The following is a 22,448-nucleotide window of genomic DNA, read 5'->3' on the forward strand; positions in this document are numbered from 1 at the left end:
TTCCACACCTTCTGAAATGTTGCCCCTTCTTCTCCCCCAGACCCTACTGTTTTTTGTCAGGCTTAATTTGCAAACAGGGCCCTGGCTCGAGGCTGGAGATGGAGATGGAGGAGGAGGCCGCTGGCAGTTATGGCAGGGGCCCCCGAAGGGGCAAAAAACGGTTCCTAAAGAGTGGGAGGCAGGAATTCCACAATCCCAGCCGGCCTGACTGAGGGATCTGCCTGTTAAACATTCAGCTTTTTCTGCTGGCGAAGTGCCCTTTGAAATCCAGCTGCAACTGTGTTGGAAAAAAAAGAAACAAGAGAAATAGGAGGGGAGGGGGTTGGAGAATGCAACAAAAAAGGGAGGGAAAGGGAAGATGAAGGAGAAGAGACAGAAGAGAAAGAGAGGAAGAGAGCGGTCGAAGGGTGTGCAGTGTCTGCTGAGAGTGTGAGAGAGCGTCTGAATGGGCGTGCTCCGCCAGGGCCTCACCCCCCACTGCAAGGGACCTCCATAGATTATCCTTCATCTGAGCTTGTCCGTCTTGACCCCACCGACCCTGAGGCCCGCTCTCTGTCTTCCCCTCTCTCTCTCTTTCACACACACACACACACACACACACACACACACACACACACACACACACACACACACTTTGCCTCATTCGCTCATTAGTTTCTCCACACACCCTCATTGTTTCCCCCGTGTCACTCGCTCTTTCTCTCTTACCTCTCTGCCGCTCACTAACATCGAACACACCAACACTGCTGACCCTCCAGCTCCAACCCCGCCTGATACCGCCACACACATTCCCCAACACACACACACACACACACACACACACACACACACACACACACACACACACACACACACAAACCTGGATCCTAATGCAAAAGAGGGGGTCCCAATAGAAAAAAATCCAGGCTGATGTGCAGGACAAATGAGAAGGGGAAGAAAGAAGAAAAGGGGAGAAAGAAAGAAAGCGCGCTTTTCACTAACACTGGCATAAAATGAAAAGGGGGGGGGGGGATGAATGCAACACGGTGTATATACAGTACTGCAGGTGTTTTGCTCTAAGGATTCAAGGATTCAGAGTCAGTTGTTGATTCTGATCAAATATGTGACATTATGTACAAGTTACACTCATCTTTTAATGATCTCTCATCTTTCTCTGCACTGTAAAACTGCAAAGTCATGTTTAAAGATGTGAACAGCAGGGTACAAATGTGAGATTTTTTTTCTATTTGTAGATTAAAAAGCTATATGTTTACTTTTTTATGTATTCATTGCAGTTCTTCTGAAAAATGGATTAAATTCCTGATATTAGCACTTTCACTTTCCATAATGTCTTTTGAAACCAGCATGATTGGCCCGGGCAGCACAAAGGACGACATTTTACATGGTGGTCCCTCTCTGTGAAATTAATTTGCTCTTCAATGTATCCAGTAACTTTCCTCTTGCTGAAAACTGTATTTCACATCCTAACTGAGCTCCGTAATGATACATATAAACTTCTTCCGCAAACAAAAACATGGGAAAATCCATGTTGTGCGTGCCTACGTGGAAGATCCCTTATTTGCCCACGTTGAGGTAAAAAAATGGAAAAGCAAGTAGCAGGCTGGATAAACTGTGAGCGTGAATATGTTAGTGCTCCTTAAGTTTTATTTGCGAAGCTGCAGGTGGATGTCTGAATGACATGACACTGTTTTTCTTGGCTCGGCTGCTGGCTGCACTTTGTAGATGTGACCTACCTTCTTGTTTTGATGTAAAGGCAATACCATCTGGAAAATATGACAAACATGAGGAGACACTCTATATTTCTATGCTAGACTTCTAATATTCTTTGAATATTAAAGAAAGAATCTGTGATTTTTTGATTTTTTTTTTTTGTCAGTATGCAGCAAGGTACATTTAATCCCTGATATATATTTAATCTAAGGGTAGTTAAAACTCAAAATAGATATAAGGTGATATTTGCATATTATCCACATAGTGCTATCCGTTTTTTTTATATATATATATATATTGGCCTCGTATTGTATTTGAGTGGACACAACTAATGGTAGTATTTGTATTAATGTGACATTATAATCAGATATATGTTTTTGTTTATCTCAAGTGAAATTTTCAGTGGATCATTTGGCCTGCATGCAGCCAAATCAGAAAAAACTGAATAGATACAAAGGTGGTTTCAGTCTATGTGTGACCAGAAAATTGCAACATACCATGCAAAATGCCTTCATCTATGTTTTTCTACGCTGCTGTGTTTCTTTTTGTGTGTTGACTTAGTTTGGCTGTCGGAGATTTGAGTTGTTGAATTGGACATATGATCTAATATTAACTCAAAAATCCACTGGATTTTTCAAAGATTTTAACAGCATCATGAGCAGGTGTGGTTGACAGTTTTAAAAAGCCTTTATTTGTACCTTTGAGTAAAGATTATTGTGTCACAAAAAAGAGGAAGAAGACAAAGAAGAACATATTTGCTCCCAATTCCATTATCCAGTTTACTTGGGCCTACATGAGAGGGAGTGTTAATTACTGTTACGTGACCTCACAATTTTGTACAGATGTTTAAAAAAATAAGACAAACGTAGAAAGATAAGTCACTTAATAAAGTACCATAATGGGGAAATAACACTACTTGACTATACTTTACTTGACTATTACTGTGCATTTTTATTTACTGTGCATTTTTATATTTAATATTTTTTACTGTTATTTTATTTCTTTCCTGTATCTATAAATGCTGCTGTAGCAAAATAATTTCCCTTTGGGGATTAATAAAGTAACTATCTATAGCAGTTGTTTCCTTAAAAAAAAAAAAAAAAAAAAAAGGAATTCGTTGTTTTCTGGTCCTAATTTTAGTTCAGATTATCTTTAATACTTCTAAATAAATCAGGAATTTGGACAAAAGGAAGTAAAACTGTAATGGAGACTTAGAAACACCGACTGAAACACATTGACAGCGATTGTATTTTCCGCTGTTGTCATTTCCACCAGTGCACTTAAACTCCTTCTCGCTAGGGGGCAGTAGTTAAAAACCGGAAGGACAATGGCTACCTGGGTAATCGAGGAAACTCAAGCGATTTCTCTCCGTAGCTAACAGTAGCTAGCCGGCTAATCTCCTGGACAACGCAGTCGCTGATATTTTGTTGTCCGTTTCAATGTTCGTGTCTGTTTGCAATTTATAATCCAGCGAGTTTGCAACACGCCGTCAGTTACAAACGTGAGGCGAACACCGACGGACAAGCTTAAATACGCCGGATGTTTGGCCACTGTGGCTTTCGCCCAGGATGCTAACGCACAAGCAAACCCGCTAAAGTCGCGGACGAGCAGCGCTGTCCGGATGCTCTGAGCAGCGACGCAGCGGATTTCGGGGAGTTTCTCGTCGGCCTCGCATGATGTCGGGCAACCGGCCGCAGCTCGGCGCTGGCGGGGCGAGTTCAGTGCCCAGCACGAGTAGCAGCAGCAGCAGCACGGGGAACACGAACGGCGGCGGGAGCAACGCCGTCACGAGCAACGGGAACAACTCCGGGAACGTGGTGCCCTCCCGGACGCTGGCGGCAGCCGGCGAGGGCGGCTTGTCGGCGCCAACTCTGGCCGCCGTAGCCTCGTCCCGGGGCGGCTTCCCCTCTCTGAGCAGACCCTCCGCGTCCTCGGGCAGCAGGAAGAAGTCCCTCCACCAAGCGCCTTTATACAACGGCCTCCTGAACTCATACGAAGATAAAAGCAACGATTTCGTCTGGTTAGTTTTCTCTGGACTGAAAACCTGATTGTTGTTTTTGTTTTTCCTGTGACTGTTGTAAAAGTTTGAGAGCTGAATTGTGACGACTTTCTGTCTGTTTTTCAGTCCCATCTGCTTCGAAATGATCGAGGAAGCACATATGACGAAGTGTGGCCACAGTTTCTGGTAAGTGTTGATCTGTGGGCTGGAGGCTGGAGGCTGGGGTCAAGTTTGACTGACAACAATGACAAACCTGTTGAGAAGCTGTTTAGGCCCCGAAACAGAAGTCTACAACCAAAACCACACACGTGTGAAATGTTCAGTCGTGGATGAATTTGTTGGCACGTTAACAGCTCACTTAAAAAAACAAAAACTTAATTCAAGAGTAATGAAATAAAAAGCACATTTCCCATCTATACTCTGCATGTCTTTGGTATGTAAAAGAGTAAATCAAATAAAGGAGATACATTATTATTTCTTCGATAAAGATTCATCTAAAATGACCTCAATAGAGTTGTTGGTACCCCCAGAAATATAGTTAGAAATAGTTGGGTTTTAGTGATATTTTAAACTAACCGTTATCTTTTAATTCGTATCACACATCTTCAATCTTCTGATCAGTCATTCAGCCTATTTACAGTGCATCCGGAAAGTATTCACAGCGCTTCACTTTTTACACATTTTGTTATGTTACAGCCTTATTCCAAAATGGATTGAATTAATTTTTTTCCTCAAAATTCTACACGCAATATCCCATAATGACAAAGTGAAAATAGTTTGTTTAAAACTTTTTGCAAATCTATTAAAAATAAAGAACGAAAATATAACACGTACATAAGTATTCACAGCCTTTGCTCAATACTTTGTTGAAGCACCTTTGGCAGAAATTACAGCCTCAAGTCTTTTTGAGTATGATGCTATAAGCTTGGCACACCTATTCTTGGGCAGTTTCTCCCATTCTTCTTTGCAGGACCTCTGAAGCTCCATCAGGTTGGATGGGGAGCGTCGGTGCACAGACATCTTCAGATCTCTCCAGAGATGTTCAATCGGGTTCAAGTCTGGGCTCTGGCTGGGCCTCTCAAAGACATTCACAGAGTTGCCCCGAAGCCATTCCTTTGTTATCTTGGCTGTGTGCTTCGGGTCGTTGTCCTGTTGGAAGATGAGCCTTCGTCCCAGTCTGAGGTCCAGAGCGCTCTGGAGCAGGTTTTCATCAAGGATGTCTCTGTACATTGCTGCATTCATCTTTCCCTCCATCCTGACTAGTCTCCCAGTTCCTGCCGCTGAAAAACATCCCCACAGCATGATGCTGCCACCACCATGCTTCACCGTAGAGATGGTGTTGGCCAGGTGATGAGCGGTGGCTTGGTTTGTGCTCTGACATGCACTGTCAACTGTGGGACCTTATATAGACGGTGTGTCTTTCCAAATCATGTCCAATCAACTGAATTTACCACAGGTGGACTCCAATCAAGTTGTAGAAACATCTCAAGGATGATCAGTGGAAACAGGATGCACCTGAGCTCAATTTTGAGTGTAATGGCAAAGGCTGTGAATACGTATGTACATGTGATTTTTGTTTTTTGTTTTTGATTTTTAATAGATTTGCAAAAATTTCAATTTTTTTTATTTCACGTTGTCATTATGGGGTATTGTGTGTAGAATTCTGAGGGAAAAAAATGAATTTAATCCATTTTGGAATAAGGCTGTAATATAACAAAATGTGAAGCGCTGTGAATACTTTCCGGATGCACTGTATATGGGAAAGTTGTAGCTAACAGCTTTCCCCATAACACAGTAGCTAAGTGTTAAAGGTAACGACTAAAAGACCGTCTCCAAACGGCTTCATTGTTGAAGCGGTGTGAGGTCCGTCAGACTGTAGTCAAACTGCTTGAATGTGGCTGCAAAAGGGAAACTGACCCCAGATTAAACAGAAGGATGGCAGACAAAGAACCGAGGAAAACTTCCAAGTAGATATAGAGTGACTTCCGCGGTCCAGGTACGTCACTGTCTGAGTGCGGCTTACATCACTTTTTTTTTAGCGCAGTGGGCTCCATGGAAGACAACCCAGGAGGACTCCACTGTTGAAGGAAACACAACAACAAAAAGTGACCAGAATGTGCTAAACTTCATATTGACAAGTCACAATGCTTCTGGGAGAATATCCTTCAGGCCGTTTAGACAAAACTGGAGCTTTTTGGTAAGATACGTCAGCTCTGTGTTCGTAGAGGAAGTATTCCAAGAAAAGAACACCACACCTGTGGTGAAACTTGGAAGAGGTTCGGTCCTGTTTTTAGGGCTGCTTTGCTGTTTCTGATACGGGGTGCCTTCAATCTGCGGAGCACAATGCAATCTCTGTCTGAGTCACAGGTCATGGGTCCTTCAACAGGATAATGACCCAAAACATACAACTTAAATCACCCCAGAATAACTACGAACAAAACATTGGACTACTCTGAAGTGTCCCTCAATGGGTCCTGATCAGAATCAGAACATCTATGGAGAGAGCTGAAATGGGTAGTCTGGAGATGGCACCCGCCGAAGTCTCACTGAGAGCTCCACAAGTCCGTTGTTTGCAGTGATTTCCTCTGAAGGTTGTGCAACAAAATATCAGGTCAAGAATCCCATCAATTTCGTCATTGCCATTTTCATTTGTGTTATCCTATAAAATACTCTGTTAAATCAAAGATCAAAATTTAAGTTAGATTTTTTTTTTTTTTTTTTTTTTTAATACGGAAAAAAACAATGATGGAGGCCGATTTTACTTTTTTCAGTTTCAAATTACTTCAGAGAAAATGGTGGGGATTTCTTTTTTTCATGGGGTTCAGATACACAAACGGGTTCTGCTCTAGAAAACAAATGTCAAATTTATAGTGTCCTACTTCAAAAGAAACAATACTTTTTGCATCGCTGATTAGAGCTATTGTTTTGTCTTTGGAAATTATTCTGCCGTATTTATTAGATGGTTTGAACTGAAAAATTATCACTAAAAGAGCCGACTCTGCGTATGCATTGTAGGTGGTATGATTACCAGTGTCAAACAGGAACGGTGTTTGAGCACATGCTGAAAACAATTCTAGCAAAAATAGTGCAACAAAAGGATGAACCGGTTTGTGACGACAGAAAACCTGCAAAGCATTATGAGAATAGAGCAGTCAAACATGTCTGTACTTGACGAGGCACTTTCAGCACATTTATGGTTCGGCTGAACTTAATTACTGGTAAACCCGACTCGCATTGTTCTTTTTATCCTGCCGTCTTTGCACCGTTTCAGTTATTCCCACTATATTTTTTTCTCTCCTCTGTCCTGCAGTTTTAAGTGTATCCGTCAGAGCTTGGAGGACAGCAACAGATGTCCTAAGTGTAACTACATCATTGATAATGTGGATCAGCTCTACCCCAACTTTCTTGGTAGGTATCTTGAGTCTAAAGCTTGTGGTCTTAACTGTTGATCAGAAAACAACTCTGGAACCGGTGTTGTTTTCACAGTGCCGGTCCCTTTAACTTGCATGTTTACACAGTTATTTTATCTTTTTATTTTACGACATCATGATTTTAAAATCAAATTAAAACATTCAAATAAAAGGAAAATCTTTACAGAACTATTTGTGTCATCAGGACCTATTTGATCAAACACCTAAACAGCGACAGACACATGACGAACGTCAGCGTGTGTTTGGATGTGCAGCAGGTGAAACTGGAAACGATATCTTCGCCAGCTCTTGTTTTTTATACTACAAGTAAACTTTGTCACGATTATTACAATATCGTCCGATGGCACTTATTGGAGCTGAACACAATCGTTTCGTATAATCGTAAACATTTATTCCTTCATCTGGGTGGAACTAACAGAAATGTCATATTTCCTTCACTATTTTAACCATGCTTTCCACCTTCCGAGGTTTGACGCTCTTTAAATGACGTCATGTCGTTTCTGTAGTTTAATGGAGAATCAGCGCCACCAACTTTTCATCTTGAGGTGTTTAAATTCTGATGTTCAACTGACCACATTTCAGTGAACATCTTTTGACATTGAGAGCAATGGATTTAGTTTCAAAGCCAAACGCTGCAGCACTGGCTCTTCCTCTTCATAAGGTGTATGTATTATTATACTATGATTAGGTGCGTACAATAATAGTTGCTTAAAATTAAGAGAAAACGGCAATTAGATTGTAAATCAAAATGATTTGTGTGATTATTAATCTTCAGCTAACATTTAAAAATGTTGACATTATTAACTGCAAGTAAACTGACTTAGCCGAGGTGTCATTGCTTTACTGTTGAAGTCACACTCTGGTCATGTTTTTGTCATGTACTGTACTTACAAAGAAAGCTTCTCCACCTCTCATTTACCTGTCCCCCCCCACCACCACCACCACCACCATCCCACCCCATCGTGTTCCAGTCAATGAACTGATCCTTAAACAGAAGCAAAGGTCAGAGGAGAAGAGGCTAAAATTAGATCATCCTGTAAGTACAACACCACACGAATATATATATATATATATATTTATTTTTTTTAATTTTTTTTTTCTCTGCATGTGAATCTCTCCATCTCTTGTTTTCATCCTCACATTATTGAAGCAAATCTGTAACTGATCGTTGTCTCTGGCCCCCAGAACGGATCCAGGTGGCAGGTCTTCCAGGACGTTCTGAGTCCTGATCAGGAGAACTTGGACCTGGCGAATGTCAATCTGATGCTGGAGCTCCTGGTTCAGAAGAAGAAGCAGCTGGAGGCGGTGAGTACAGATCTGAGGATGATCATCTTTATAATCTAGTTTTTTTGCATCTGCTTTTTGGCTGTTTAGCTTCATCTGGGGTCGATGATCACTCGAGTCACAGATGACTCATAACTTCCACAGTAAAGGAGGAAGATACAGAACGGTCCTGAATATTTCGTCTTCACTGCTGCACCAGTGGATTGTGCTCAAACAGTGACATCAGACCTGCAGCAAAGTACAGCAGCTGCTCATAACTGCCAAGAGTGTCAATCTAAATTTAAATACAATTTTAAGTGACAACATATATTCTATATAATATTCTATATAATCGTATGGTTACGATTATATACAACTGGATAATACTGACACAAATGTGATATAAATGTCAGTAATAATTGGGAGCCTTACTGTTGTTTGGTCTTATGTCATTCTGCTACAAGTATGACAGTGGAAAAAGTATCAGACTGCATTTTATGTGGCAGTAAAAGGTTTATAAAAGTGCTCATTTTCGGATGTTTAGAGCAATAATCACTTATCTTGACATCAGCGGATGAAAATACATGAAATAATACAAAAGATAAAATTATCAAACATGTTTAATAGTCACTGATCTGGAAGGACAACAAAGGGACGATACAAATCAGAGTGACCTGATAATGGTTTTGTGGACATGATAGCAGGCGCTGCTTCTTTTACAGTGTGAGGAGGAGTAGGTTACTTTGAGATGAACAGCTACTGTTGAGAGGTGTTTCTTGTTTTTTTGTCTTCTCTTTTTATTTATTCTGGGAGAAAAGAATATTGGAAACTCGCAGTATAATGCAGTCGATTAGAAGACTCACTGCCAAGGAAATGATCTGCATCATAAAGTTAGACGTCATGGCAGACGGGTGTAATGGATTGGAATAGACTGTACAGTCGTACCTATTAAACTGTCCACTGAGTGTTTACGGCCTCTTCAGAATGTCTAAAGTTGCTGAATATGGTATATTTCCGTGATGTTCGGCATGTCAGCGTCAGAGACTGGCACTAAGTAAAGTCACTGAAACCTGGTGTGCAGCTCCGTCTCTGAACACTCGGCCACATTTCCTTTTAATTGTTTTCATCAGTCTGGGCGACACGAAAAGAGAAGTAGGAGCCACAACCTATCCTGTTAACTTGTATTCTGTCACATCAGCACTGTCTTACACTTACAGTGGGCGTGAGTTCAAAAATCACAACCTGTTGAGGAAATTACGTGTTTCTGCTTTTAATTTGCAATTATGGTCACTACAAGATCAATAATGAGCAGTGTGTCATTCACGTGTAATAAGATCACTGGATGGAGCGACACAACTGTGACACATGCTCATCTCTGTTCCTCTCCTTCACACACACACACACACACACACACACACACACACACACACACACGCACATACACACACATGCACACATGCAGTGTCTCTGATTGGCTGTCCTATAAATAGTAACACACAAAGAGCATCGCTGATAAAACTGAGGTCTTATCTGTGAATATGTTCAGTCATGTGAAGCTGCAGGATTGAGCAACATTTGTAAGCACTACATAGGTTGTCCACTAGAGAGCAGTGAAAAGTTTAGATTTCCAATGTAAAGAGGAGATGCTGCATTTAACATTTCAATGATTGCGAGTGTGTCAGATTTGTGGCTGCTTTACTGGTGCTGAGTGTTTGAGGAAATCATGCAGGACCCTTACAATGTGTTGTTTCTTTTGGCAGCAGCTGTCAAAGTTCCCTGCTGCCAGATATAGCCTGGTTACATCTTGTATAGATTCATTTTTCCACTTTCTTTTCTTTTAATGCTTGTGGTTTCACTGGGCCTGCATCACTCAAGAGAGCCAGCCAATCAGAAGAAAGGGTTTTTAATATCCATGTGCCTTAAAGACAAAGGCACAAAACAGCCTGCTGTCGATAGACCTTCAGAGAGATGTAAAACTATAGAGAAATATCTTCTCGTGGATATCAAACACCAGAAAAGTGTGCTACATTGAGATTTAACGAGGTGAGCACGAGGACAGCTTTTTACCCGTCTTAACACTCACTCAACAACACTCGCCAAGATTGTCTAATGACTTGTCAAAGATGTAGCGTAGGTCTGCGGGACTGTCCATCATGGTTTCGGTGCTGTCTCACTGCTCGTGGTTCTGCCTACGATGCCCTCCAGATCCTCAGCTCTCTGACATGGGTAGAAATGTTGTGCTGTCAGACAGTGTTTGCAAAGAGAGCGATCACGGTTTGACCGGACCAGTGAGGTCCATCGGTGACTCGGCGACTGACTGAGTGATGAACGTTCACCGTCGGTCGGCCGAACGCTGCGTGAGTTTCTTCAAATTAAAAGCCCTCTTGTGTTTCATGCAGGGTCCAGCCATGTACTAGCTTATGAACCAGTCTTGTTCTTGGGGTCTAGAATCTGACAATAAATATAATTCTTAAAAATATTTCTGAAAGTTTATTCCTGATTCTTAATTAGTCTTAACTGTCAATGGATCTTAATTCAGCGGTCTCATCGCTCTTTTTAACAACAGCCTACTTTTACACCATGCAGGATTTTACATTTTGACTTAAAGCAACAAAGCCAGACCTCATTTCTGACTGAGTAGTCTATCTACCAGACTTCTGGTACCACCACGCCTCGCTGGTACGACCCTCCACTTCTCCAGCTTCATGTCACTCCAGGTCATCTTTCTGGTGGATTGTTCATCTTGGCGGCTGGCTGAGTTTAACAGCTGCTTTTTTCCCTGATTCATCGTGAGCGTGCGTGTTCTCACATTTCTCCGATGATTTGCCTCTGGACATGTTTAATTTCACTCTTTTTATCTGATTGGACTTGTGTTTGTTTAGCCACTCTTTATTTTTACTTAATTAATTGTGAATTATCCGTGTTAGATCCCATTGCGATAATTCACTTGATTACTGAATCAAGGAATGCAGATGTTTTTCCAGATGTGGTAGTCTCAACAACCTTAAGGCCTCATGTATTTCTGACCATGTAAATAGCAGGAGGAGTCTATATTTTTTTGAATTACTGGCCTTTATTACACCCGTATTTACAATCATTATCATTATCGAAACAAACCTTCACTATCATCCAAAATACCTTAAGAGCTTTCATTGGATTCTTTTACAGAGTCAGTCTCTGTGTTGAGCAACCCGTCAATCAATGCGAGCGTGATACCAGGTTTCAATCCTGCCTTTGAACTGTTGGGGGTGAGCCTGCTCTTTGGTGGTCATCAAGGATTGTAGCTTGAAGCAAATCTTAACGGAGAAAGACTTTCAAGAAATGACCAAATGTGGGCTGCAATTAAAACTCTTATTGTGTCATGATACGCATTTAAAGAAGGTTTGGGCATTTTAAACCAAAATACTTTTCGATATTCTTGGCTCAACATATAGGCTCAACGAATGCCATCAAACATCCAAAACCCTCCCCTTGGACAGGGCTGACAGAAGGATGTCTGTCGCTTCATCTTTGAGTTGAGGGTCTTCACTTCACCTGCTGATGAAGCTAATCATTGATTACTAAACTATGGATGGACCGTCTGCGCTGTGCTTCGCTCTTGTGTGACTCTGCATACACGTGCCAGACTTATGATATGCTCACTTTACCTGCACCTCGTTTTGTGTATTTTTCTACGGATTCAGTTATGCTTGTGTTTGATTATGTCTGATGTCTACATCTCCACCAGGAATCCCAAGCAGCCCAGAGACAGATTCTCATGGAGTTCCTTAAAGAAGCCAGGAGAAACAAGAGAGAGGTGCTGCTGTTTTTCTAGATGTAAAGATTTGACTTCCAGACTTCTTGTACTGCTGGACATAGACTGACATTTGTGATGGAGAAAACTCAGCCGTGTACAAAGAAGGCATAAACGAAAGAATGAGCTTAAATATGTGTTAAAAACAGTATAGCAGTATATTTAAATAAAGAATATCCACATGCATTTTTATTTGTGTTTGTCTCTGTCAACAGCAACTAGAGCAACTGCAGAAAGAGCTCAACTTTCTTGAAGAGGACATTAAGCGCGTTGAGGTAAGCAAGCTGAACTTATCAACACCTGCCGTCGTCTAAAGATGGCTTTTATTGTGAAATCACAACAACTGGTGTCACTGAGACAAACGAGTGATTTTGGTGTCATTTTCCAGGAAATGAGCGGGCTGTACTCACCGATGATGGAGGCCGAGTGCACGGTGCCGAATGTGGAGGCTCCCTCTCCGGCTCCCAGGTACGGCTGACCTCTGCGCTCCAATACATTATATCTGTACAGGAAAACCAGTCATCATCACACAATAACACCTTCAGCTTGGTGGTTTACCTCAGTAATTTACTGAGGAAAATGTTTTTCCTTTTGCTCTATAATAACCAGTGAATTGCTATAAAGCCCTAACATATAGTCAGGATGTATGACGGTACAATCTACCTGACTGTATGTCTGCTTGTATGTTTTCTTTGTTGAGTAGCTGCAGCAGTATCATCGAGCCACCCGACTACAGCCAGCCTCCAGGATTTGGTGGAACAACCCAGGTATGTCAGGAAAGCTCATTTAAATAACTTCAAACCCTGAATGAAAGTCATATCTGTCATTTTCATGCTCTTGCTAGATATCTTGCTTGTTTGTGTTATGATATAGATGCAGGCCACTGGTTTTGCCTCCAGGGGACTACCAAAAAAAAGTTCCTTATCTATCCCTAAAACCTCTCCACGTTTATGACGGATAGTAATCACAGTGGATGTTAATGCCAAGTTCAGATGGATATTTTGATGTAAGCATGAGCTTTGACAGTTGAGTTTTGCACTGACTTGACAAACCCTACTTTTGGGATTGTGTGTGCAGGGAAAGCGACAGACCTGGTACAACAGCACCCTGGCATCCAGAAGAAAGAGGCTGACGGCTCACTTTGAGGATCTAGAGCAGTGCTACTTCTCCAACAAAATGTCGCGCATCACAGGTACTCGTCACAGGTTGTTATTGTTTATCTGCAGTCAGTTAAACACACAGTAAGTTGTTTTAATGTTGGACATCAGTGGTGAAACTGGACTACACCTGCATGGAGGAAGGACATGAGTCCCTTGTTTGTTTCATCTCAGTGTTACTGCTGAAGTTACTGTTTCTTAATACTTAAATATTTACCACAAACGTCCCTGCTCGCTGGCACAAAATGGATGTTTCTTGTTAAAAGTCTCAGCTCGTAGCATTGGAAGAACAACAGTGATCTTATTTACCTTTAGTCTAATATATTAATGTTGAAATGGGACTTGAAGCTTCTTCAACGTTCAGTTTGGTTATATTTTGACTTTTTTCACGACATGTAGTTCACATAGTATGGGTGCATTGACGTTGTGTGTCGGGTGTTTTCAGACGAGGGCAGGAACCTGAACCAGCTGGATGACTTCATGGAGTGTTTGTCGAAGTTCACCCGCTACAACTCCGTGCGGCCCTTGGCCACCCTCTCCTACGCCAGCGACCTCTATAACGGCTCCAGTATTGTCTCAAGGTATGAAAAGCAAATGCCTGTTACTGTTTGCAGCAACGATCTGTGATGAGTCAGGATGGTTTTAACGAGCAAAAACTCAAATAATGAATAATTCAATTCAGATTTTACGTGCAAAATCCCGCTGCAGCATGGTGCCATTACAGAAGGCCAAGACTGTGTCATCCATTATATCTGAGATTTGATAAACACTTTCTAAGACGTTCAAGGCCAGAGTGATGCAATCATTAATTGATGCCAAAATACAGAATAAGTGATCAGAACTTTGGGCCAAAACACAAAATTCACAATTATTTTGTATTTTATATCAATTTATGTTTGCATCACTGAATGCGCCTTCAATAGGTAAATCTGTTTACTCATTTTCATCTTAATCACATCATATGTCAACATTTTACCTCGTGCGGTTCACCACATATTTTTTTGTCCGTGTAGCCTTGATCACGACTCGCTCTCTGACATCTTCTCATCTGTGTTTCAGTATTGAGTTTGACCGTGACTGTGACTACTTCGCCATCGCGGGTGTGACCAAGAAGATCAAGGTGTTTGAGTACGGCACTGTGATCCAGGATGCAGTGGATATTCACTACCCTGTCAACGAAATGACCTGCAACTCCAAAATCAGGTGAGGGAAACACCTTCTAACAGGAGCACGGTGTTCCTCCATCTTTCACCTCTTAAAAACCACACCACCAAATCTTATTAAGCAACTCTGATCTTCTTGTAATCCATGTGAGAGAATGACTGAACACACATGTTCATTCTTTTACAATATGCTTATGAAGGTAAAATGTACTTGGGGTGACAAAGATCACCAGACATCACCTGGTGTCCACTTATTTTAGAACCTTCAAAGACTAATCATGTTCCCATATTGTAATTGGACCCGAGTCTGAGCAGCAGTGTCATGCAAGTCTACACAAGCCAAACTTAAGTTATTTGAACTCTCTTTGTGACAGAGACATGTTAAAAACAATTACAAAGACAGTACCAAAATAAGTCATGATAATATTCACAATTTGTCAATATGCATGTAATATGTGTGATGAACTTGAATGTTAATGTGAAAGTGATCCCAACCTTGTTCTGTGCAGCTGTATCAGCTGGAGCAGTTACCACAAGAACCTTCTGGCCAGCAGTGACTACGAGGGGACGGTCATTCTGTGGGACGGATTCACTGGCCAGAGGTCCAAAGTCTACCAGGTGGGAGAGTCGAAGCAGAGCTGTTTGTAAAGAGGGGGACAATTTCTGCTCGTCAGCTTTGGCCAGGAACTAAAAACTATCGATAATTCTGCTCGTCATTTGAATTATCGATAGTTTTTAGTTCCTGGCCAATGTTAGGGAGTGAAAACAGAAACACCATCAACATATCAGCTGACTGGTTATGAAACAGTTGGGACAACGCTGTCTAATGGAGGCTGAATATTTTAGTTTGTCCAAAATGACATCAGTGCGCTGAAACAATCAACCTCACCTGATGTGTAATAGTTGTATATCATTTTAAATTAAAAAAAAATAAAAATGGAACAATTTATAAATTTCTGTTCTTTAAAAACAATTCACATTGGACAACATAAACCCTGATAAGATATATCTGTGACAGGCTAATATCAGATCATAATATCAATAATAAGCTTATCAACATATTTATGATGACACCTTCTAAGATTTCCTCTGCTGTCTTTGCAGGAACATGAAAAAAGGTGTTGGAGCGTTGACTTCAATCTGATGGACCCCAAGCTCTTAGCGTCTGGTTCTGATGATGCTAAAGGTACCTGAGGAACACCGTGTTTGCCAAGATTACCGACATAAATCATCTTCCAGCTCTCCGGCTTCTGTTACACCATAGTTTTACCCATTGTCAAATATTGTGTTATTCTTCTTCAGTGAAGTTGTGGTCAACCAATCTTGACAACTCGGTGGCGAGCATCGAGGCTAAGGCCAACGTCTGCTGTGTTAAATTCAGCCCGACCTCCAGATATCACCTGGCCTTCGGTTGTGCAGGTAAGATCAGGACCGCTTTTAAGTTTAGTGTCTTCAATTTGCCTTGTCTTTGTCCTCACTGTATTGTTGGTTGTGGGCAAAAGTTGTTTTGGTTTGTTTGTTTGTGTTTTTTGCTGTAAAATAACAGCAATTAGCAAAAATTTGCGAGTCAAGTAAAAAAATAAAACAAATTGTTAATGACTATTTAATAAATAAAGTCATATGTAATCACTTTCTTTAATAATAAGCACAATACACATCACAGAAATATATATAGCATTTTTTTTGTATTATTTGTTTAGAACTTGGAGAACAGTGTGGCTCAAAGTTACAAACGTGATGTAACTTTACAAAACAGACAATCTGGGACTAGTTTTCACAAAAGTAACATCTGCTGTGGAAACAAGGGCTTTAAATGTTTTTTTAAATAATATTAATTCAACACATGCTGTATACACAAAAACAGAGTACTCTAACTCCCGGGTGGAAGTGTGTATAAAACGAATTAACACATTCCTCATTACCAAGGAAACACCACATTTCCCATAAACCCGTCTCCTCGGTTTTTGGTGTTTTTTTTTGTTTTGTTTTCGGTTATTCTTGTTTTCCTGGTCAGCCAGCATGTGTTCTTATTTTAATAAAGAGAGCAGAGGTTGAAGAGCCTGGCTGACTGTTGCTGTTGTTGTCGATAAAGTGAGTTTTGTGCAGAATAATCAAGCTTAGACAAATATTGGGGAGATTGCTTGAATTTGTATTAATTACTGCAACTTGATTTCCTTGAGTGACTTGAGTTCAGTTACCTTCAGATGTTAGAAGTTTGTACTAAACTGAAAGAAAAGAGATGAGAAAGTCGTCAGTGCACGATCTGTCTTGCTTAAGAATCGCATGCAAAAAAAAACTTGTTTTTCTCGTATTGTGATGAATTATCATTGTTCTCAGCTCACCGCTGCAGTTTCTCCTTGTAGACTACTAAATTTTGTGTGCGGTCACACAAACTCCGGTGGTCCAAACAAACCTCTGAAAACTTCATTTATTACTCCCCCAGAGGAGAAAAAAGAATTATAAGAAATGCTGGGTCATGCACAGAAACAGTCGTGCCTGTAACAAACTTTGGATGAATAGAGCTCCAAACTAGCGGAGCAGAAACTCGGTGTTATCCAGCGGGGAATGGCCCTGGCTTATTTACCTCATTCCCTGTGTCTCTGAGGTCCAAGTCCACTAAGCCTGGAAAAGGAAACCGCTCCTTCACCTTGGAGTTGTTGCTTTTCTGTCTGGAGCAAAGCTGGGACGTTGGCAAACGCAAGCAGGCATAGTGCAGTATTTATTCCCCAACAGCACTGATGGAGAACTTTTTTTTTTTTTTGTCAGAAACACACATTTCAGCAAAAGTCAACAAAGACATTGCTCCATCTTTTCCCCGTGGCCGCTGGACACAGTTTGTTTTCAGCCATGAATGATGTGTAACAACCTCTATTCTCTCATGCTGAATGCATGCTATTTTTTTCCCCTTTCGCTCACAGACCACTGTGTCCACTACTATGATCTACGCAACACTAAGCAGCCAATCATGGTGTTCAAAGGCCACAGGAAGGCCGTGTCCTACGCCAAGTTTGTCAACGGAGAGGAGATTGTTTCCGCGTAAGTCCGTTTAGCCTCATTTTCAGCAGTAGAGTTCTACGTATCCGAGTTTTCAGTGTAAATCCTGCATTTATGTACTTCATGCTTATAATATGGTCCCTAAACAAACTGCCGAACTAGGCATGACTAACATTTTTATGCCATGATATATTTTTGGCTCAATTTTTATTTTATTTTTCTTCTTTTTCTTTTTTACTAATTCAAGTATAAAAATAACCAGATTTCATGACAACTGGTGAGAATGTTCAATCAAAAGGTTTCTGTTTGTCACCTGAGGCTTTGGGCTTCAAGTTTAAAGAAACCATACACACCTGCAAAGTTTGTGTTGAAAGTTTTATTTTTTTTAGTGTTAGAAATTCAGATGTTCAGTTATTTTTTTTTACTAGCTCTTATATTTGTTTTAGCAGCAGACTTATTCAAATAGCTGAAAAAAGAATCGCACAGTATTGGATTTATGTACTTTTTGTATATAGAGATCTGATACAGGTGATATTAAAGTATCGAGACACCTGACGAGGGTCAACATGTCACATATCACCAAATGCCCTGCAGTTCCTGACTCTTGATGACTCCAAACTGTATTTTCACTGTGATTGGCAGTTCGACAGACAGCCAGCTGAAGCTGTGGAACGTCAACAAGCCTCACTGTCTGCGCTCCTTTAAGGGTCACATCAATGAGAAGAACTTTGTGGGCCTGGCGTCCAATGGAGACTACGTTGCCTGTGGTGAGCAGTGACTCTGAGTAACACTGTAACGACCACACCTCCGAATAATCTGCACTTTAACTCTCTAAGTTAAAGACCAATATGGAAATTCTCCAAATGACCTTTTGTTTGTGTGTGTTTGTAGGCAGTGAGAACAACTCCCTGTATCTATACTACAAAGGACTTTCCAAGACACTGTTAACATTCAAGTTTGACACGGTGAAGAGTGTCCTGGACAAAGACAAGAAGGAAGACGACACCAACGAGTTTGTCAGTGCTGTGTGCTGGAGGGCGCTGCCGGACGGAGTGAGTGACCCAACAATCAATCAAACACATCAACTCGTTTCAACTCCGATCTCCGTGCTTTTGGAAGGAAGGAGAGTTGGGAGCCATGACAGATACGTCATGAGATTCACAAGCAACCTTGTTTAAGACGGGGAATAGTACTCGCATATCAATAATAACTTCTCATATTAAATTATCAAGGTCATTTAGTCTGGAACGGTCTTGTCTTTTAATAATGATGCTTTGTTTTTCAGGAGTCAAACGTACTGATTGCTGCGAACAGTCAAGGAACAATCAAGGTTTGTGTTTTGAAACTTGTACATAAAAACCGCAGGCTCCAGTCAAAGTATTCTGCCCAGGTGAAGCTCAGTCAGTTGCTTAATTGACAGAAAATATTTGTGTTTAAGAAATATCATGTATATATATATTCATAAGAAACGGTGACTAGTTAAGTCTCTGTCAGTTGACTGGTCCTTTTAGATCGAATATTATAAAAACCTGCTTTGCAGAGTAGCTTTTGAAACCTGCTGCTCTGTGAAGCTTTAAAGGCAAATTAATAATCCAGATGTAATGCCTTCGTCATTTTGAAGCAGTCAAATCAATCCATAAGTATGCATGTCATCACCACATCAAATCAAAACGATGTGCATGGCTGGATGCTGGACCATTGGAAAGCATATCTGGGAGAAATGTACCTTTGAATTGTTTCATCATTTCTTATTATAGAGTCTAAAATGGTCACTATGAAGTAGAATTTTTTTTTGTTGTGCTGTCCTCCGATGTTATTAATTCATTTTTTGATTTAATAGACAAAAATGTCTTGACGTTAAAACTCAACTTCTAAACCATTTCAATACCCTCAGCCACACAGATCTAGGTTTCATTTGTTAGATATGGAGTCAAATCCTTGACTTTGATCATGTTATTGTTTCTGACTCTTTGTTTTCCGGAACAAGCCGATAATATCCGTCGTGTGTCTTTTCTCTCCGCAGGTGCTCGAGCTCGTCTGACGACCCGCCGCAGCTTCTTCTTCTTCGAAGGCTTCTGAACTACCGTCAGCGTCTCTTTGTTTGGTGGTAGGATCAGTCTGATGCAGGGAGACCCCGGGCCGCCTGCTGAGCACCACACAGCCCAAATAAACTTAACCCGTATTATTTTTAATGAGATACACGTTTTAGGACAGCAGGAACGACTCTGGATCAGCACGTCGACGTCGCAGGAGAAAACCTGCTGCCGTTTAAAGCATCAAAACGAGGACCGAGCGTGGGCACAAAATGGAACGAGACTTTACACAGCAGTTTCGTTTCTTCTCGGTAAAGTTATATCAGCTACAGTAGAACACCTCTTTAAGGTTTTAAGGTCAAATCAGAACGTGTTCCTTTTGTTCCTGGTTATTTTTTTTTTAATATATATATATATATATATATATATATATATATATATATAAATGAAGCTGTCAAGTGTACATCCAGCCAAACGCTATGAGTAGGAAGCATTTCTCTTTTAAAGGCCAAAGCACAAGACAAAATGACTTGATTTCACATGAAGCTTTCAGTATCCCCTCGTTGTTTGTCAACTTCCTGTTTTTCCCCCTTTATATGTAGCTTTTGTGTTCTTCAGTTTGGGAGAAAAATGTTTTAATGACTTGAATTTCATTCTGTCAAGCGTATCATCCGTTCCGTAAGAGTGCAGGATGTGAATTAGTGCCCACGAGTCCCAAAGATCACTGACCAACAATGAAACTGATGAGAACCTCCTGTCACCTGATCTCTCTGTTACCGTCAGAACAAAATGGGACTCGACATATTTGTCTGTAATCACAGCAATTCTAATGCAACTTTAACGCACACACACAACTGGACTTCTTTCTTTGTTTTTGGTCACGTATGTGAGCTGTTTTGTTGCTTGTTGGAGAGACGAGAACCTCGCAGAATCACTTTTAGTTTGTTTAAAGTAGCAACGGAATTCCTCCTCACATACTGTAGGTTTGAAACGCATCATCTGAACTGAGCTGCGTTGTAACTTCAGGCAAACTGCTGTCAGTTTCTGTGGGGTGGTGATCCGTGATGACACATCGAGAGGAGACGCCACCAACACCTGCCTATTTTATGATAAATGAGTGAGAGACGTGTTTTGTATTTGTATAACTGAATAAATTATTTCGAAACAACTCTGTCGTGATTGTTCATTTTGATTTGATCGTTTATTTCTTTTTAAGCCCTTTGAATGAACTTAGGTTGATTTAAGTTCGGTGTTTAAGATTATGATGAATGTGTGGATGATGGAGAGATTGTCAGAGACATTGTTTAAAGTGCACTAGATATTTTTCAGGTCAAATTCCAGACAGTCTCGCACCTAAATTTGATCCAAAGAAGGGGTTCATAAGAAGCCATTAAAGAGTGCTAGAAAGCAGAGAGGTGTTGATTAAAAAAGAAAGGAAGCAATGGCAGGTTTAATACAGATAGGTTATCAAACATCATCACCATTAATGTAATATTAAATAATGAATGTTTCAGTTCAGACAGTATGAGGGATGAATTGATCTTCCTCCAATTAGAATCCCTAAATTATGAAAAACGCAATTTTTCAATATTTTGGGGTATTTTATTTCGTGAACATTTACTTGTGAAAGAAACACGTCAGATGTATTGATGATAGAAATAAAGGTTGTTGGCAACCTTACAGTTTAAGACGATAAACAGATTTTTACTGTATAGAGAAGAACCAAACAAAGTGTGTGCAGTGAATAGCGTCTAATTTGACTTCCCTCCACACCGGCTGATTAAAACCTCCTGTGTGGAGACAATGTGAGGTCACAGAAACACTTATTAATAACCCTTTTTTTTTTCTTTTTTTTTTTTTTTACAGCAGACATGAATAGAATTAACAATGGCTCAGCTCAGTTCTGTGAAAGTGTCCCAGTGAGCCAGCATGAGCAGCAGGACCTCCCCTAAGAGGAATACACCTGTGCTCTCCCCACTGTGACAAGGTCACATATCTGCTGCGAAAAAGGTGTGTTGGAAAGGTGTAAATAGCAAACACAAATAGAGCAGCTGAATGGAATTCAGTCACCTTCCTTTTTAATGTTTGCACTGAGACATTCTGACATGTCTTCTGTAAAAAGGGCCTTTTGTCTGAGATCACAATAGGAATGCGTGCGTCAGTTCGGGCACACCTGCACATCTCTGAGCTCTAATCAGGAAACATAAGTGAACACACCTGTGCGGATGGAGCATGACTGTAGGAATGTCAAATCTTCACACAGTCTCATCGCTTTATTGGGAACCACACTAATACAGGCTCGGGCCTCCCTTTCATCTCAAACAGCCTCAGTTCTTGCTGTCATGGATTCCACAACACGTTCCTTCCTTTGAGATTCTTCTCCGTTTTGACATGATTCATCTCATCATCTCTGCAGATTTGTCAGCTGCACATTCACGCTGCCAATCTCCCGTTCTACCACGATCCAAAGGTTTCCTACAGGATTCAGATGTGGTGACTGAGGAGGCAACTGAAGTCCACAGAACCATCATGTTCATGACAACAGCCTGAGATGTCTGCTTGCTTTTTTAATCTGGTGCATTATTCTGCTGGAAGGAGCCATTAGAAGATGGTAAATTGTAAATTGATGGTAAAGGGACACACATGGTCATAAACAATATTCAGATGGGCTTTGGCATTCACTGATTGGTTGGAAGAGGCCTGAAGTGACCAAGAGTACCGCATCATTACACCACCAGCAGCAGCTGGGAATGTTGAAACGAGGCAGGTTGGATCCGTAGGTTGATGCAGTTGAGGCCAAAGACTGATTCCACCATCTGGAACCTCAGCAGAACTTGATATTGATCAGACTAGGCTTCGTTTTTCCAGCCTTAAACTGTCCGTTTTGGTAAACCTGTGCTCGCTT

The 22,448-nt window shown here is 40.9% G+C and overlaps 1 protein-coding gene across 1 annotated transcript; it reads left to right on the plus strand.

Moving 5' to 3' along the window:
- The first annotated feature begins 3,044 nt into the window (after positions 1–3,044).
- Positions 3,045–20,705, plus strand: cop1 (COP1 E3 ubiquitin ligase). The gene is made up of 20 exons (XM_069164555.1): positions 3,045–3,730; positions 3,836–3,895; positions 7,020–7,117; positions 8,112–8,176; positions 8,326–8,445; positions 12,131–12,199; positions 12,412–12,471; positions 12,585–12,664; positions 12,900–12,963; positions 13,274–13,388; positions 13,799–13,934; positions 14,413–14,556; positions 15,026–15,134; positions 15,621–15,702; positions 15,819–15,935; positions 17,435–17,552; positions 18,153–18,277; positions 18,402–18,562; positions 18,796–18,840; positions 19,534–20,705. The coding sequence occupies exons 1-20, from the start codon at positions 3,384–3,386 to the stop codon at positions 19,549–19,551; spliced, it is 2,133 nt and encodes a 710-aa protein (XP_069020656.1). The 5' UTR covers positions 3,045–3,383; the 3' UTR covers positions 19,552–20,705.
- Positions 20,706–22,448: the final 1,743 nt, after the last annotated feature.

This window comes from Embiotoca jacksoni, unplaced genomic scaffold (assembly GCF_022577435.1).
Source record: "Embiotoca jacksoni isolate LCO1_2020_lvr unplaced genomic scaffold, fEmbJac1.0.p SCAF_31, whole genome shotgun sequence".
Classification (NCBI taxonomy): domain Eukaryota; kingdom Metazoa; phylum Chordata; class Actinopteri; family Embiotocidae; genus Embiotoca; species Embiotoca jacksoni.

Bases quoted from the DNA above. Each gene is read 5' to 3' on its own strand.
- cop1 (XM_069164555.1), top strand. From the start codon at position 3,384: ATGATGTCGGGCAACCGGCCGCAGCTCGGCGCTGGCGGGGCGAGTTCA. The intron at 12,200-12,411 runs GTGCTGCTGTTT...CTCTGTCAACAG, and splicing joins CCAGGAGAAACAAGAGAGAG to CAACTAGAGCAACTGCAGAA. The intron at 17,553-18,152 runs GTAAGTCCGTTT...TGTGATTGGCAG, and splicing joins GGAGAGGAGATTGTTTCCGC to TTCGACAGACAGCCAGCTGA.